The sequence below is a fragment of the Triticum aestivum genome, chromosome 5A (genome assembly GCF_018294505.1).
Source record: "Triticum aestivum cultivar Chinese Spring chromosome 5A, IWGSC CS RefSeq v2.1, whole genome shotgun sequence".
NCBI lineage: Eukaryota > Viridiplantae > Streptophyta > Magnoliopsida > Poales > Poaceae > Triticum > Triticum aestivum.
In genome coordinates this window covers 572,429,666-572,445,347 of record NC_057806.1, presented here as the reverse complement: position 1 = coordinate 572,445,347, position 15,682 = coordinate 572,429,666, and the positions used below count along the sequence as shown (strand labels likewise).

Sequence of the window (15,682 nt, the reverse complement as noted above, 5' to 3'; positions counted from 1 at the left end):
GCGATACCGATGTTCTCTACCGAAAATTCCAAACCTGCCCTGCAAATTAAGAAAACAAAGCCAGTATTCATCAAAAGGTATGTAGAAGAATCAACTGCCATTTAACAGTATCACGAGCTGGCGAGATCACATGACGATCCACAAAAAGATTGGAGGATGCTTTTGATCCGCATTTTGCAGCAGCTCGTGCGTCGCATTCACTGAAGATGTACTTCACGCTGGTGACAGCTTTGGTTCCGGTAACCCGGCACGTCTGGACGATGCCTCACCGTCAAGAAGCCACAGCCAACAGCACCAGCACGAGCCAAAAAGTTTCAGCAACAGCATTACATCAAGAACGGGCAGTCATTTTCAGGCAGCATCGACAGACGGCTCAGAGTTTCAGCAATCTCTGCTCCTCACACCAAGTTTGCATACAGAAACAAGGTCAAAACTTCAGTAAGATGATGGGATTCCTCATCGATTAGTACAAGGGTTATGCGTGATTACAAAGATCATCCGGTTAATACAAGATAGGCAGGAGCAATCGCCTCTTTGTACAAAATGCAGGCGGCTGGCTCCGATGCCTGTGATGACGGGAAACCTATACTAGTCAGGTCATATTAGACATGGAACGAGCACATACAGGGGGAAAAAGGCAGCAAAATCTTCGAGTAGGTTCCCCTCCATGGAAAAAACTCAGCCAGCGCAGTGGCAAGCTATGCCACGGCAACCGCCGGTGCTAGGGCGAGCTCCATCCCCGGCGGCGGCTCGGGCCATGAGAACTCAAACGGAGCTTCGATGGTGAGGGCTTGTGGCGGCTGGGCAACCTCTGCCGGGACCGCCTCGGTGTAGTGGAACTCGATCTGGAGGCGGTGGTGCAGCGGCGTCGATGCCACCGTTCCCCTCTTGATGTCCCCCTGTAGCTCCCTGATCGGTATGGCCGCCAGGAAGCTCTTGATGTACTCTTTGCACGACTCCTTGCCCTTCGACACGAGTACGTTCTCTTCGATGTCGTCGTCTTCGCTGTCCTGCCCGGACGAGGAGCTCCTTGAAGAACCCTTCAGCGGCCCGCTTGAGTCGGGGCTAGGTTGCGCCTTCTTCTCGTCGGACACCTTGTGAATCATGGTGGTGTCGTCGAATTTCAAAATGTAGGCCTGGCTGCATCCTTCGTAGAACCTTTCTCCAAGGGTGTCGATGATGTAATATGCATCACGCTCAACCTTGAGGAGAAAAAAGTGGTCATTCCAGCTCACTATATATAGGTTAGGGTTGTCACTGGATGAGGCCTCTGCTGCCTGGCTGATTTCATCCCAGATGTTATCAAAGGACATGGCATCATTGAGGAAGTCAAGTCCTCCCATGTCATCAGCTCCTTCGGGTACGAAGAATCCGATAAATGACTTGCTGGGGGAGACTGTAAGTGGCCGGGTCTTGGCATCAAGGACAGTTTCAAGATCAAAGTGCTTGTCAGGAAAACGCTCTCGGTATGTCTTGTTCTCACAAAGGTTTCTCCACTCTAGTGATCCTTCTCGGATCAGGTTATCAAATTGCGACTGGATAGGCATCAGATTCTGATTTGCCTGGAACCAGTCTGCAATGACAGCCACAAGTGACGTGCATGCACTTGCCCCAGCAGCCCGCTCACTTCTCTGGTCTATTGACGCAAAGAACACCTGGGAAGAAAGCCTCATATGACCATCACGGCTAAGTACCTCCTTTGATTCCCAGTTCCCCACAACAAAATTGTCATCGCCAAATTCTGACATCATACCATGAACTGACCCATCTTCGCTTCTTGATCGCTGCAATTGAAAGAAATATTGTTCAGCGCAAGTTATGGACATTCAAAAACAGTTCTGTGGTATACAACAAGGCCTCTGGGCCAAAGAACAGGATACTGACTATTTTTTCACAATGCAATGAAAAGAAAAAGAGGAAATTTTACCTGTGATCCATCGGAAGAGGTTAGCAGCCGACGATCGTGGTCAATATCATCACCTCCCTCTTCTCCATTTGCTCTCTTCAACAGAGGTTCACCCTTAGCCTTTAGTGACCGTAAACCCAGTTTCCTCTTTCTCCAAGGAAGGATACTCCGTTTGGCAGTTGGCAACACAGTTCCCACAGCAGTTGATGACTGTGGTTCATCTACATGGTAACCGGCATCGGATTTCCGGTGACTGTAATAGACCCAGTCCTCATGGTCACCAACATGGTTGACAGACTGCAGTGAACCATAACTGAACGACTTCCTGATAGTTGAATCCGCAACTTCATCTTCATGTGTTCTATCATCAAGATCTTCATCCACAGGCTCGGTACCATATGGATATTCGGTACCATCACTGTGAATATAGCAATTATCTTCACTGCCTTCATCGCTTTGGAATGTCTTCTTGGACCTTCGAGCTGACACTATATGCCTGAGGATTTTTACCTTTCTTAGCCCCGCTTTAATGACTGAAACCTCATCTTTTCCTCCAGGGACAGAATCACAAGACGACGGGGATAACGGAGCGGCCACAGCAGACCGTTGTGAAGCATCAGAGGCTTCTTGATGAGCTCTCAGTTCCACCATGCTCAGAGTGAGCTGCAATGAAAAAGAGGATGTCAGTCACACAGGCGGCAATTAAAACGAGTTTTTCTTTTTTACGCCGAGAATCATTAGCTAGAAGCTTGTTGTTCACAACAAAAACTCACATGAAGCGACGGAGCAGACTCAGGCGCACCACAGGGCACGGACAAAGGGAGAATTATCTCAATATCCTCTTCGGCTGCTGATGCATAATCTGCTAGGCTAAGAGAAGCAGTTCCCAGAATTGTTGGTTTAGTCTTTGGGCCTTTGTTCACATCCTGCCACAAGGAAAAGAAGAACAAGGCATATCAGATTCCCTGCTGAAGTCACTCAAAACAAACTGACTGGAAGAAATCACTGAAAACAAAATATGCCAACTTGCTAAGGGATGATTTGCAATTGTTCATGGCGCAATTGAACTCGGTCGCAAGGCTATAAATTCATTCTGGAAGGGGTTATTTGAGAGCAGGAAACATGATACCATGGCCACATAGAAAAGCAACTGTAGCTATCGTTACTGGTAAACATAATAAGGAGTCCATATATTTCATAAGGTGTGATGTTACTATCAGATTTTGCTCCATATTAACAGGAATACAGTTGCCCGCCATGATTGATCCATTGACATCCACCAACTACACATATTCGTTCAAGCAACTGAAAAATAATAATTTTACTCCTCTAAGGATGATATAATTAACAATCAAGAGAAGGCAATGGAATCCAGTTCCAGCAAGGAGAGGAGAGGGGAGGAGATGCTCACGGTGAAGACGGTGAAGGCGAGCTCCCACGGCTGGAACGCGGCGGCCTCCCGGTGGGACGCGGCCGCGAGCGTGACGGCGCTGTCGAACCCCTCCTCCCACGCCACGGCGCCGCCGGCCAGCTCCTCGCCCCTGGTGCGGTTGCGCCGCACCGCGCGCCGCAGCGAGCCGAGGCCGGACGCCCTCGGCCCCTTCCACCTGACCTCCGCCGCGACCCTCTGCTCCTGCTCCGCGGGCTCCACGGACGGCGGGGGCGGCGGCAGCCCCTCCGCCCGCCGCACCACCAGCCGGACGCGGAACTTGCGCGCCTGGGGCGGCCGCGGCCACCGCATCATCCTCGCCACCATCTAGGCCGGGAAGGAACCCCCTCGACGAGGCCCGGCCGAATCGCGCGGAGGAGGAAAGGAAAAGGCTCGGCTCGGCCACCAAGAACCGACCGAAATGTCGCAAGAACACCCGCACACACCCCGCGTGCCTCTGCTCCAAGAAGACGAACCGGGGAACCCTCGGGCTTGAGCGACGGCCGGATCGGTAGAGAACGCGTCGATCTCGTCGCGGCACGGCCGGATTTTGCCGGGTGTTTGGCTCGATTTGTTGAGAGTCGGGGGAGGAGACGGTGGAGAGAGAGAGGGAGAGAGGTTGTGGGGGAGGAGAGTGGAGGGAGGCACGAGGAGAGAGAGGGGTGCAGGTCTCGGGCATAAATAGGGGCAGAAAAACGTTGCGGAGGGGAGGCGCGGGTGGGGCCCCCTTTGTTTTTCTCTGCTTGTTTAGATCGCGGAGTGGGGCCCCGTGGCCGGCTTTTCCATGCTGTCTCTGTACCGGCAGCATAAATTTCGTTTTTCTTTTGTTATTATTACTTTCTCGTCTCGGTTTTACAGGACATATTTTTGCTTGTCAAAGTACAGTATAAGATTTGGGGCTTTGTTGATCAAATGAGAAATATTAATGTTTTTACAGTCCCCGAGTTTTTCTTTGTGTGTGTAACAGGACCTGGATCTATTATAAAGCTTCACCGGAAGTACAAAGCTCTCCAACATAATAAATCATAGGTCAAAACCCCAAACATAATAACTCATATAGGGTTTTTTTAGCAGATAATAGAGGGGGAGGCAAGGCAAAGCTGTCACACCGCCGAGTGGAGGTTCCTCCTAGCAAGACAAGCTAATCCATGAGGGTCATTCGTATTTACTTTATGTGATGCTGAATCACAACCGCAATAATAGGAAATATTTTCTGAACATAAATGAGTAAATGACAGTAATATATGTGGAATAAGGCACATGCGTGTAAAATTAAGTGTTGATCAAAGCCTTTGTCTTGATGGGTCGAAATGCCTCTTATATATCCGGATGAAAGGACTTTCTTTTAGATAGGTGGGACTACTATTATTTAGTAAACTGGAGAATGTTTGAGCTGCGACCTTTTGTGAACACTAATGGTGGCTCTTTTGCATCTTCTTTAGTAGGGTTAACCATGCACAATGTTTTCTTTTTTCCTTACAACACAAGGGAGACTATCTGTGCTGCTATAAATCGGTTAGAAGCATTCCATGAACTGCTCTGATTCACAAGAGGAAGTGAACTCAAGGAGAAGGTACGTCAAAAGGAACTATGCTTAGGGATCCTTCGCAAATTAGCGAGGACAACACGGCGAAGGAGTTTCACCATGAGATTGACTATCGCATGAGTAGTAGCCAATGTATGTGCTCTCCCTACCAACAACAGGCGGAGTCATGATAGCACATCGTGTACCTTGCATGAAGTCATTGCATTATCATGGAATTCATTGACGTCGACGACATGGAAAAGAGGTAAATGTGTTTGTAGTGTGAGGGGAAGAATATAGATCAAGCGAGGAAATATTTATTTGAATATATGAAGAAGTAATCGTGGAGAGAACCATAGCATGGAAGAAGATGTGAGTCAAAGTGGAGGGCAAAGTTAGGACAAAGAACAAGAGGGGGTCATTTTTTAGGCCCAAACCGTAGAACAATAGTTCTAAGGTATTTTCCATCAATAAAAGTAAATATGGTACATATATACAAACAAAACAAAAGAAAGAATAACTAAAAAAGAAGAGCAGTTATCCTATTTCCTTTTTGGATGATATTCTCCTGGCAGAGATGAATTATCGAATCATATTGTAGTTGTGAATCATATTGCCGGTGAGGAGGTGAAAATTGGTTGGACTAGAACCCATTTTAGGGTTGGTGATGGCCTTATTCTTAGGGTTCCGACGTTAGAAAGAGGTGGCCACAAGGGGGGGGGGGTCACTAGAATTACCTTACAAAGATGTCAAGTGGTGTGCAGGACAAAGCATAAGAGACGAGGACAAAACGGTGTTGGACAAACTAGTAGTGGGGGGGTGATACAGCATGATCTAAGGTTCTAGTAAAGATCATATGTCGGGTCGGGCTGGGTTTCAGGTCGAGCTTGCAAAAGCCCGATCCTAAAACTATAAGCCCGAGTTCGAGGCCTAAAATAGCACTTTTCTCAAGCCTGAGCCCGGTCTGAATGTTGTTTGTTGGTCTATGCACGTGCAAGTCCACCCCGAAGCTCAACCAGAGTGATCTTTTGGGCTATAAAATGAAGCCCAACCCGGCCTGGCCCAGCCTAGTTTTTTTCAGGCTGGGCTGTGGCAGGTCTGTCCATGATCAGGTTTAGTTGTACGTATTCAACACATAATTTTGGTATTTGTTGTCAAGAAATAAAGCCAAAAATTTCAACCGACACAAACAACACCAGTTCAATTGGATGAGCTACCTCCACATCTAAATACTACCTCCGTCAAATGGATAAAAATGGATGTATCTAGATTTAAATCATCTAGGTACATCTATTTCTATGACAAGTAATTCTGGACGGAGGGAGTATAAGTTTAGCTTGCTATATGATCCAATATGATATTCTAATTGCTCTAGTTCTAGCAAACAAGAGATGATGTGACAATAACTTGCTGGAACAAAACACTCCTACAAGAACAATTCATAGAATAACCTGCTGGAACGGCTTTTTTTTAGAAAGGAAGGACTATTATTAGTAAATTGGGAAATGTTTGAGCTGCCACATTTTTGGTGGTTCTTTTGCATCTTCTTCATTAGGGTTAACCATTCACAGTGTTTTATTTTTCCTTACAGTACAAGAGAGACCATCTGTGTTGCTCCAAATCGGTTTAGAAGCATTCCTTGAACCAGTCCAATGCATGGGAGGAAGTGAACTCAGAAAGAAGATACCTTCAAAAGAATAATGCTTAAGGATCCTCCGCAAAGCAGAAGGAATGACGCGGGGAAGGAGTGTCACCATGAGATGAACCGCTACATGAGTAGCATCCAAAATATGTGATCTCACTACCAACAACAGCCGGAGTCTGATGGCACATCGTGTATTACCTTGCTTGAAGCTATTGCCTGGCTATCATGGAAGTCACCGGCAAACATGGAAAAGAGATAAAATGGGTTCGTGGCGTGAGAGGAAGAATCAAGATCAATCGAGGAAATTTGTAATTGAATATACGAAGAAGTAATCGTGGAGAAAACCGTAGCATGGGAGAAGATGTGTGTCAAAGTGGAGGGCAGAGTTAGGACAACAAACAAGAGGCGGGTAAAAGAGATGGGATTTTTGTTCTTAAGCATGTCCAACAACTGCAACAAAATTGGTTTGACATGAAACCGGCTTAGGATTGCCTATGGCCATATTGTTAGGGTTCGATGTTCAAAAGAGAAGAGGGGGGGGGGGGGTCACTAGTGTGCTAGGATGCAACATAAGAGATGGGGATAAAGGGCCAGTTCTTTTGGCAGCTTAAAAAAGTTGTCTTGTCCCCAACTTTTTTCATAGGCCGCCTCTCTTATTTATTGGTGCTTCTAAACTAGTTATGAGATAACTAATTTAGAAGTCTCAACAAATTTAGGGTGCGGCAGATTAATTTTTAAGCCGCCCAAATGAATAAACTAGTTATGAGGTAACTAATTTAGAAGTCTCAACAATTTTAGGGTGCAGCAGCTTAATTTTTAAGCCGCCCAAATGAACTGACCCAAAGGGTGTCGCCCGGACTGGGGGGGGGGGGGGGGGCGGTTGCAATATGATGTAAGGTTCCACATATTTATGTAATACTCCCTCCGTTCCGAATTACTTGTCGCAGGTATGGATGTATCTAGATGTATATTAGTTCTAAATACATCCATTTCTGCGACGAATAATTTGGAACGGAGGGAGTAACTAGCAAGAGGCCCATGCGTTGCACGGAACATCAAGATGCATTTATACGAGCTGTTTGTCTCGTGCGAGACAAAGATGAATGAGGGAAGGCCTTATCTGCAAATGTGGAGAGGGGTACGGGTATCTTTTTGCAAAATTGACATAGTTTGCTTTCTATCCGTCAGATATAGATCAGACGGTCTATATTGCAGGATGACAGACACACCATCATCACCAACTCAGTTTTTTATAAGAGTAGAGATAAATATTTTTTGTCGAGAAACCAGAAAGATATTCCAATCTACGCAACACGCACTACTTTTAATTGGATGAGCTAGCTCCACGTCTAAAACATAACTGTAGCATAAACGTATGATTCGATATGATATTCTCATTGCTCTAGTTCTAGCAAACAAGAGACAATGTGACAATAACCTCCATGAATAAAGCACTCTTACAAGAACAATTCACAGAACAACCCATTTTCACCATTCGTTCCCTTTCCCTTCCCTCTTGGCCTACAGAGACGTTGCTGAGCACATCCTCGCCAATGCATTCTACACTACCTGCCCCCTATAATTGAGCGTGCGAGCCAGCGCTAGCTGATGCCAAAAAGGATTTTACTGCTCGGCCTGTTCGCAGAATATACTGCTACGTAGATTATGCGGCTTGATAAGGCTAAGGCAGCCTATGAGCTTGCAAATTAACCGCACATAGATATAGTTGTATCCGTCTGCCGCTCCCCCGACCTCGGCTGGGAAGGAGGATGACAGCCTTGTCGCCTCCCTCGTGGTGTTATTCCCTCGGAATAGATGCCTTTGCTCGATGCTCGAATTTTATTTTATCAAGGAAGAACGAATCTGCCCCAAGCTGAACCAATCACCACATAACGGTCCACTTGTCGCGATCCTAACTGCAAAACTCCAGTATTATTTTCCTAGGCGCCATCCGCAAACGGTTCATCGATTTTAGGCACCCCGTTACCACGACAAGAGGACCTGCAGTTTGAAAGGAAACAACGGGAAGATGGGGACAAAATGGAAAGGGAGGCTGCAGTCGGGTTGGCTGGCTACAGTATGCATCAAACAAGATCATGTGGCTGATCTTCCTGTCCTGGCTACGATGGTGATCATGGGTTCCAACGGTGACCGACCGCACACTGACCGAGAGGTTCCGTGTGTGTGTGATGGCCCTCTGTGGGCTCCATGTGCGCATGTTTGTTTGACCTCACTTTGTGTCTCTGGTCAGAGTTCCCCAGATCCTCTCTCGTGTCGTGAGATCCACAATCTTCGTTTCTACAGTAGAGTATCTACAACTGAAATCTGCTCAAACAGAAAACAACCATCCAATTGGACATCCCAATCCAGTCCATTTTATCCGGACTATAGTGCGCCCCTCAAACTCAGTCCATAGTCCACCATGTCTGACTGATGGGCGGGGCGCGCAACTCAAAAAAAATACGAGCAGGACTTGCGGTGGAACCCATTAGTCTGCCCCAGAGCTCGCAGGTTTGCTGTCCACATTCATGTTGCCGCTCTGGCGCATCGTTTGAGGGGTCAAATTCCGGCTATTTAAGCCGGTCGACGAGCCAAACCCCGGCCTTCCTTCACAATTCCTCCATCCTCTTGGGTTCACGTTGTCATTGTGTCCACGGGCTTGTGTCGTCCGGGTCCAAGCTCGCCGTTCGCCATCCAACATGTTGCGCACGACGGTCATATGGTATAAGCAATTGGCGCTGGAGCGCTGTGCCCATATCGTGATGGAGGCTTGCCCAACCCGCATTGTGGTCAATCTTCCCTCGACATCGAACAAAGAGGAGGGGGAAGCGCTCGGAGAAGGCGGTCCTGATAGTTGACCCCGTCACCTCCGGGTTGGAAATGGCGGGCACTGCCTTAGGTGAGGGCCACGACATCCCCCACCTCTCGATGGAGGATGTGCGGGAGCAATTCCCCTTGGCCATGTAGGCGAGCACCTCATGACAGAGGAGCAGCTCACTACCGAGCAAGCGGACGCTGCTGCCCTCGCTAAGCTCTACATCGACCCTGCCTTCATTGCGGAAAACCGCGCCATCCTCAGAGTCGATGCGGGATGAGCGGGGTGGTAATGGTGAACCGTTACACGCTCTTCATCCACGATGTTGAATGAAGAAGACTTTTGCGGACGACTACGAGTAAGACGAGATGCATTCGGCCGTCAATGACAAGAAGGCTGGTGACTTCCGCAATCCCGATCTCCTCAGACTCGGAGTAGCTTTTAGTTTGCACTTTTTTAATGTAATTGTATCTCTGTGTTATCTTAAGATAAATGTAGCTTTAATGTATAAAACCTTCTCTACATGACTTCTGCATTGCATGCTTTTGTATGTTTTCTTTTGTGAAATATGCTTTTGTATGGTTTTGAGGGTTTGTAAATAAGGAGAATGGTTGCTCGAAGGGACAAACGCATCCATGGACATATCTTAGGAGGTCATATTTACCCAGTCAAGTCTGGTTGAAGATGCTTTTACACTGGTGGCACACCTATCTGTTCTAGTTGGACCCGTCGGTAAAAGACTAAAAGTATAGGCCTCTTGATACGCCACGTACAGATACGGTGCTCGGTTGTTCACCCCCGGCGGCGAAGTGCGAATCCCATTCGGTACATGTCGATCGCACCGTGTGCTCCAGAACCTTGAAAAATCCTACTGTACACAGGGTTTGAGGCGTATGTATCTCTACCTCCATCTCAAAGATGTGTTGTCCCATTCCATGTGCAGTGCAGATAATAATATAGCAGCAAAACAGGGACACCCACCGAACCCAGTGCGGAGGGAGACCTGAACCAATATGGAGACAACTCAGATAGTGTGGTGGATATGTCAACGGGGAGTGTGCGTGCGTGCGTGCTTGCTTGCTTTTCTTCGTTTCTTTTTGGCCAATGTGCGTGCCTACTTGGTGCCTTGTCAAAAAAGTCAATTCAGCACCACTGCCGTATGCTCATTGTCACTGTATATCTCTCTGTGTCTGTTCAATGTCAATTTCCATGTCCACTTTGAGCACTTACCTGTTGCCGCCCTGCGCAGTAAGCACCGGCCCTGGATCATCACCCTATGCAAGATATTTGTCTGATACTCTCACAAAGAAGACAACCGTTTTTGGCCAACCCGAGGGCCCGTATCTAGCTCAGTTCCTTGTTAGGTCCGACCAGGCCTATAGATGTATGAATCAACGTCCTTCTAGACGAGCAATATCTTGTTGTTGGTGTCTTGCGTGTCACCAACAATGGCCGGCATCTACCTGCTGATGGCACATATTAGGGTATCTCCAGCCGCGCCCTCAAGAAGGCCCCCCAGGCGTTTTTTCATCCGCCGACGTCAAAAAATCGGTCCAGTCGCGTCCCCAAGAGCTCAATTTTCACCGGCTCCGGCCGAAATTGGCGCCGGCGGACCCAACCCGAACCCGGCGCGCTGGGGGTCGCTCGGGGGCGCCGGACGAATCGTTTTTGGCGCGAAGAGCCGCGGGCCCGCCGCGTCAGCGACTCTACTCTCTTCTCGCCCCTTCGTCGTCCTCATCGCCTCGTTTCCCGCGGGAATCAATGCCAAAGCTGCCGCGCGCTGCCGCGCCGGTCAGCCTCCATTGATGCCTCACGGGCGGCGCAGTGAAGGCTGGGCGACGCGTCTCTCGGCCGCCACGCAATCACGCCACGCGTAACGCGCCGGCCAAGCCTACCACGCGGCGTCTCCGCCTATAAAAGCCGACTGCAAGCGCGCCGGAGAGATTCACCCCGATCATCCACCGACGACGCGCTCATTTCTCCCCCTTTCCTCCTCTCGTCGTCACCAGTTGAGAAAGCATGGCCGAGCGTTTCCCAGGCGACGGCGCGGCGGCGAACGGATTCGGGCGCCGTCATCTGCATGAGGACGAGGCTCGCCTCCTTTTCGAGGCCGAGTACCCGGTCCCGCCGGACATGCGGGTGCCCGGGGCGTGAAGGATCAGCGCCGGCGGCGTGCCGGTGCCCCCGGTACCCACCGGCGCGGCGCGGCGTGCGGAGATCGCACGCATCCGCTCGTCCTTGCCGCGTGCGGCGAGGGAGGGGCCCCGGTACGTCCCCGACAGCCCAATCTGGGAGCCGTACTTCCGCCGCCGGCACGGCGAGCAGCTCGAGGCCACCAACGGCGTCGTGCCCTCCGACAGGTTCAACGCCGCCAGCCGGCGTCGGTGGTGGGGCGTGCCCGGGCGCACGTTGGAGTCCGTCCTCGAGTACATCGAGGGCGGCAACACGCCGCGCCTCGAGTACCCCGCTCCCCCGTCCTTCTCACGCCGCCGCCGGGGAAGCTCCTGGACGCCGAGGCGCATGGAGACCGGGGTGTCCTCCTCCTCGTCCGGCGGCTCTCCCTGCCTCCACCTCCGCCCCGTCAAGCCGGAGCCCCAGGACACGCCTGTCAGCGCGCGTACCCGCAGCTCCGGCGGCTCTCCCTGCCTCCACCTCCGCCCCGTCAAGCCGGAGCCCCAGGACACGCCTGTCAGCGTGCGTACCCGCAGCTCCGGCGCCCTCGTCGAGCCCAAGGTGGAGTCCAGCCTTCCCCCGGAGTACGAGGAGATAGCCCGGTGCGGCTTCTTCGACGAGGACGCCATGCGGTGGTCGCGCGACGACTACCTGCGCGAGGAGATGATCCGGCCGCGCCGGGCCCTGGAGGAGATCGCCGCCCGCAAACGTGGGCGCGAGGACGAGGACGGTGTCGTCGTCCTCGATAGCGACGACGACGACGCCTCCGGACCGTCCAACCCGCCGCGCCAACCGGGGGAGGGATGCAGCAGGGACGGCGGAGGCATAGGCGGGGGCGACGACGACGACGACGGCGGCGGTGACTACACGCGGTTCTACAGCCTCCTCGGCATGTAGAACCGCGTGGGCGGGCGGCGAGGCGGGCGGCGAGGGAGACGGCGGGGTAGCCCGCGATAGTTTTTTTCTTTTTTTTTGTAAAATATGTTTAAATTTGAACGAACTCGCCCGTATTTGCGTTGTGTTTGCGCCGAATTTGAACATTTTAAAAATCCGTGGAAGGCCACGACTGGGGGGCATCACGTCCTCAGTGCGCGGTTTAGCGCCGGTGCGTCCCAGGGGTGATTTTTTGCCCCTCCTAAAAAACCAACGACTGAAGATGCCCTTATGCACACCAACATGGGTGACCTAGGCCTAGGCCTAGCTTAGCCACCATTGCTAGCCGGCACCGGCACATCTCTTTTCCTGGTTTCCATCTCCATCGTGTAGAAAGATGCAAGCGCGGCATAACCCAACGACAATCATGATGGGTGATATACGAAAAGGCAGAATTCTCAATTGAAATTAGCACGCACGCACACGCCCTCAGCGTCTCGTGCATCAACCAGTTAATCAATTACACACAACATTCGTGCAGTAAACTCGAAACGGTATTAGATAGACTCCTGCAATCGTGTTCTGGACGTTGTTATGGCATCTCCGAGGCGGATCAGTAAGGGTGTGTTTGGTTGAGGAACCAACTGTTACGGAATGGAATGGTTCCATTTCAGAGGAACGGGTCGGTTTCGTTCTTGTGTTTGGTAGGTGCAAAAAAGTAGAACGGGTTGGTTCCATTCCAGTGTTTGGTTTGAAAGAATGGAAGAACAAAAATTCAAATTTTCGGCAGCATTTCGTTTGTATTTTCAAGAAAAAAACAACATAACTATATATATTGACAAAGAACACAATTTCCAGCAATATCATAAGATGGCAATGATGTAGTAAGTTCATTTGGTATATCCAAAAGCAATCAGCACGTACATGTCTTTCACATACAAATAGGCAGTACATGTCTTTCACATACAAATAACCAAGGAAAGTGCACTACAGTCATACATGTTCACACACCAAACATCCAAAAGCAACCAATGGTACTACAGCCATACATGTTCACATACCAAACATCCAAAAGCAACCCAATGGCACTACAGCCATACATGTCAAGTTCACATACTTGACAACCATATCAAATTTAGACGTTCTTCTTCACATACCTACTCACCTAAACGGATTTGTTGGTTTTGGAAAGCTTCATGAAGGCCCTTGCAGTCCTGGGGTTGTCAACAAGATGAGCATAGTAATGGGCAAGGTGCTCTTCATCAAATTCTTTCAAACAAGAGACTACATCCCAAAGGTCATCGGGTATATCATCATCATCTCCACCAGATTTCACAAGAGCTTCAGCCACAAGTTTAAACCCATCTTTGAGAATGGCACCTAGTGGATCCTCTAGAACTTTCACCACCTTGGCCTTCTTTTTTGGTGGTCCTTTGGGGTCAGAAGACTCACCAACTTGTGGTGACGTGTTGATCTCACCATTCACCTCACCATTCTCCTCATCATCGACATCAATAGAAAGGAGATCATTTCCAGACCTTGCATTCATCCCTTTAGCCCCGGTTGTTCCAAAAATGGTCGCCATAGCATGATAGTGTTCAATTGGGTTATTCAAGAAGGGAGCATCAGGTTTGTGGGTCTACAAAAAATTTGCAAGTCATTAGCATAATGAAGGCAGAAAATGAGATGATATCGTTCATACTATAAGAAGCTTACCATACAATGACCTGCATAGTGCTTATCGCTGAGCCTAATTGTGCAAGTATCTTCATCCCATAGAGCTCCACTTAAATTCTTCAAATTGACAACCCTGAACCAAATCTTCCTCCACTTCTTGAGATGGTTTCTAACTTGATCAGAGGTGATAGTTAGCTTGAATTGCTTGTTTAAAACAGCAGCACATTGTTTAAGATGTGTCTCCCTGAATCCACTAGAAGTTCTCTTCCCTTTAGCAACAAGGTCAGCCAAAAAACCTAGCATACTGTTGGTCATGGAAGTGGTCCATACAATGACCCCACTTTTCCCGGAGTTTCCACTTGCAGCGGTAACTTCAACATTGTCCATTTCTGTCCAGTCATCAAAAAATTGCAAAAGAATGGATGAAATCATCACAAATATATGGTTTGACATAATAAATACCACAATCAGTCCAGCCATCAAAATGTTGCAATAAAAAGGATGAAATCATCACAAATATATGATTTGACATAATAAATACCACAATCTGTCCAGCCATCAAAATGTTGCAATAAAAATGATGAAATCATCACAAATACATGGTTTGACATAACAAATACCACAATCTGTCCAGCCATCAAATGAATGCAAAGGTAGTTGCATAAACATTACAAATACATAATGCACTGCACTCATAAATTGGCATACATAAGTTGCCTATCTTCCCACATTTGGGCAGCAATTTGTAGCCTATGGTCTACCAAGGCCCTATTGTCACTTAATTGTTGCCTTGATGTTGGAATTGGTTGGGTGGTCCATGTCACTTCCGGTATAATGAATTCATCGATCCCTTGTGATAGTGCATAATTATGAAGAACACAACAAGCTATAACAATGTCAACTTGGACCGGAAAAGTGAAGAATGGTTTGGCATCATCTAAAATTTTGAAACGCCTCTTGAGAGATCCAAAAGCCCTCTCTACCATCACCCGTAGAGATGAGTGCCTAAGGTTGAATAGCTCCTTGTCATTTTGGACCGGATTGTTGCCCCACTCATTCAAATGATACCTCACGCCACGAAAAGGTGGTAAGAACCCAGGCTTGGCTCCATAACCGGCATCAACTAGGTAGTACTTTCCTAAAAAATAAAAATAAATATTGGTTACAATGGTTTCGTAAGGCAGTAACAAATGGACAATTTCTATCTAGGTCAACGTCTTACCAGGTGGTACTTGTAAGCCTCTCTCACGAGTTAATGCATCAGCTAAGACGGTCGCGTCGTGTGCGGACCCTTCCCAACCAGCCAACACATATGTGAAGCGGAAGTCAAAATCTACTGCTGCCATCACATTTTGAGTGGTAAAGGCCTTCCTACCACGAAAAGAAGGCTCCACATCTTTGGTAACCCCTGCTCGCACCTGTGTACCATCGATAGCTCCAATACAATCCTATATAGAGACCAGTATTAAATGGTATATCATATAGCCTAGATAGCAAAGGAATAGTCTCTGAAATTACCTTAAAATATGGGTCAAATCGATGATTTCCTGTAATTTTTGCGGGGGTTTCCTGAAGGAAATATGCCCTAGAGGCAATAATAAAGTTATTATTTATTTCCTTATATCATGATAAATGTTTAT

General features: G+C 48.6%; 2 protein-coding genes across 2 annotated transcripts; both read right to left on the bottom strand.

The window, feature by feature from the left end:
* Window positions 1–434: 434 nt before the first annotated feature.
* LOC123104887 (uncharacterized) lies at window positions 435–3,989 on the bottom strand. The gene is made up of 4 exons (XM_044526824.1): window positions 3,318–3,989; window positions 2,680–2,832; window positions 1,928–2,569; window positions 435–1,784 (listed from the first exon to the last, which is right to left on the bottom strand). The coding sequence occupies exons 1-4, from the start codon at window positions 3,660–3,662 to the stop codon at window positions 699–701; spliced, it is 2,226 nt and encodes a 741-aa protein (XP_044382759.1). The 5' UTR covers window positions 3,663–3,989; the 3' UTR covers window positions 435–698.
* Window positions 3,990–13,530: 9,541 nt separating this feature from the next.
* On the bottom strand, window positions 13,531–15,432 carry LOC123101576 (uncharacterized). The gene is made up of 3 exons (XM_044522961.1): window positions 15,265–15,432; window positions 14,082–15,180; window positions 13,531–14,004 (listed from the first exon to the last, which is right to left on the bottom strand). Exons 2-3 carry the CDS (start codon window positions 14,520–14,522, stop codon window positions 13,531–13,533), a joined length of 915 nt encoding a protein of 304 aa, XP_044378896.1. The 5' UTR covers window positions 14,523–15,180; window positions 15,265–15,432.
* Between the last annotated feature and the right edge of the window lie 250 nt (window positions 15,433–15,682).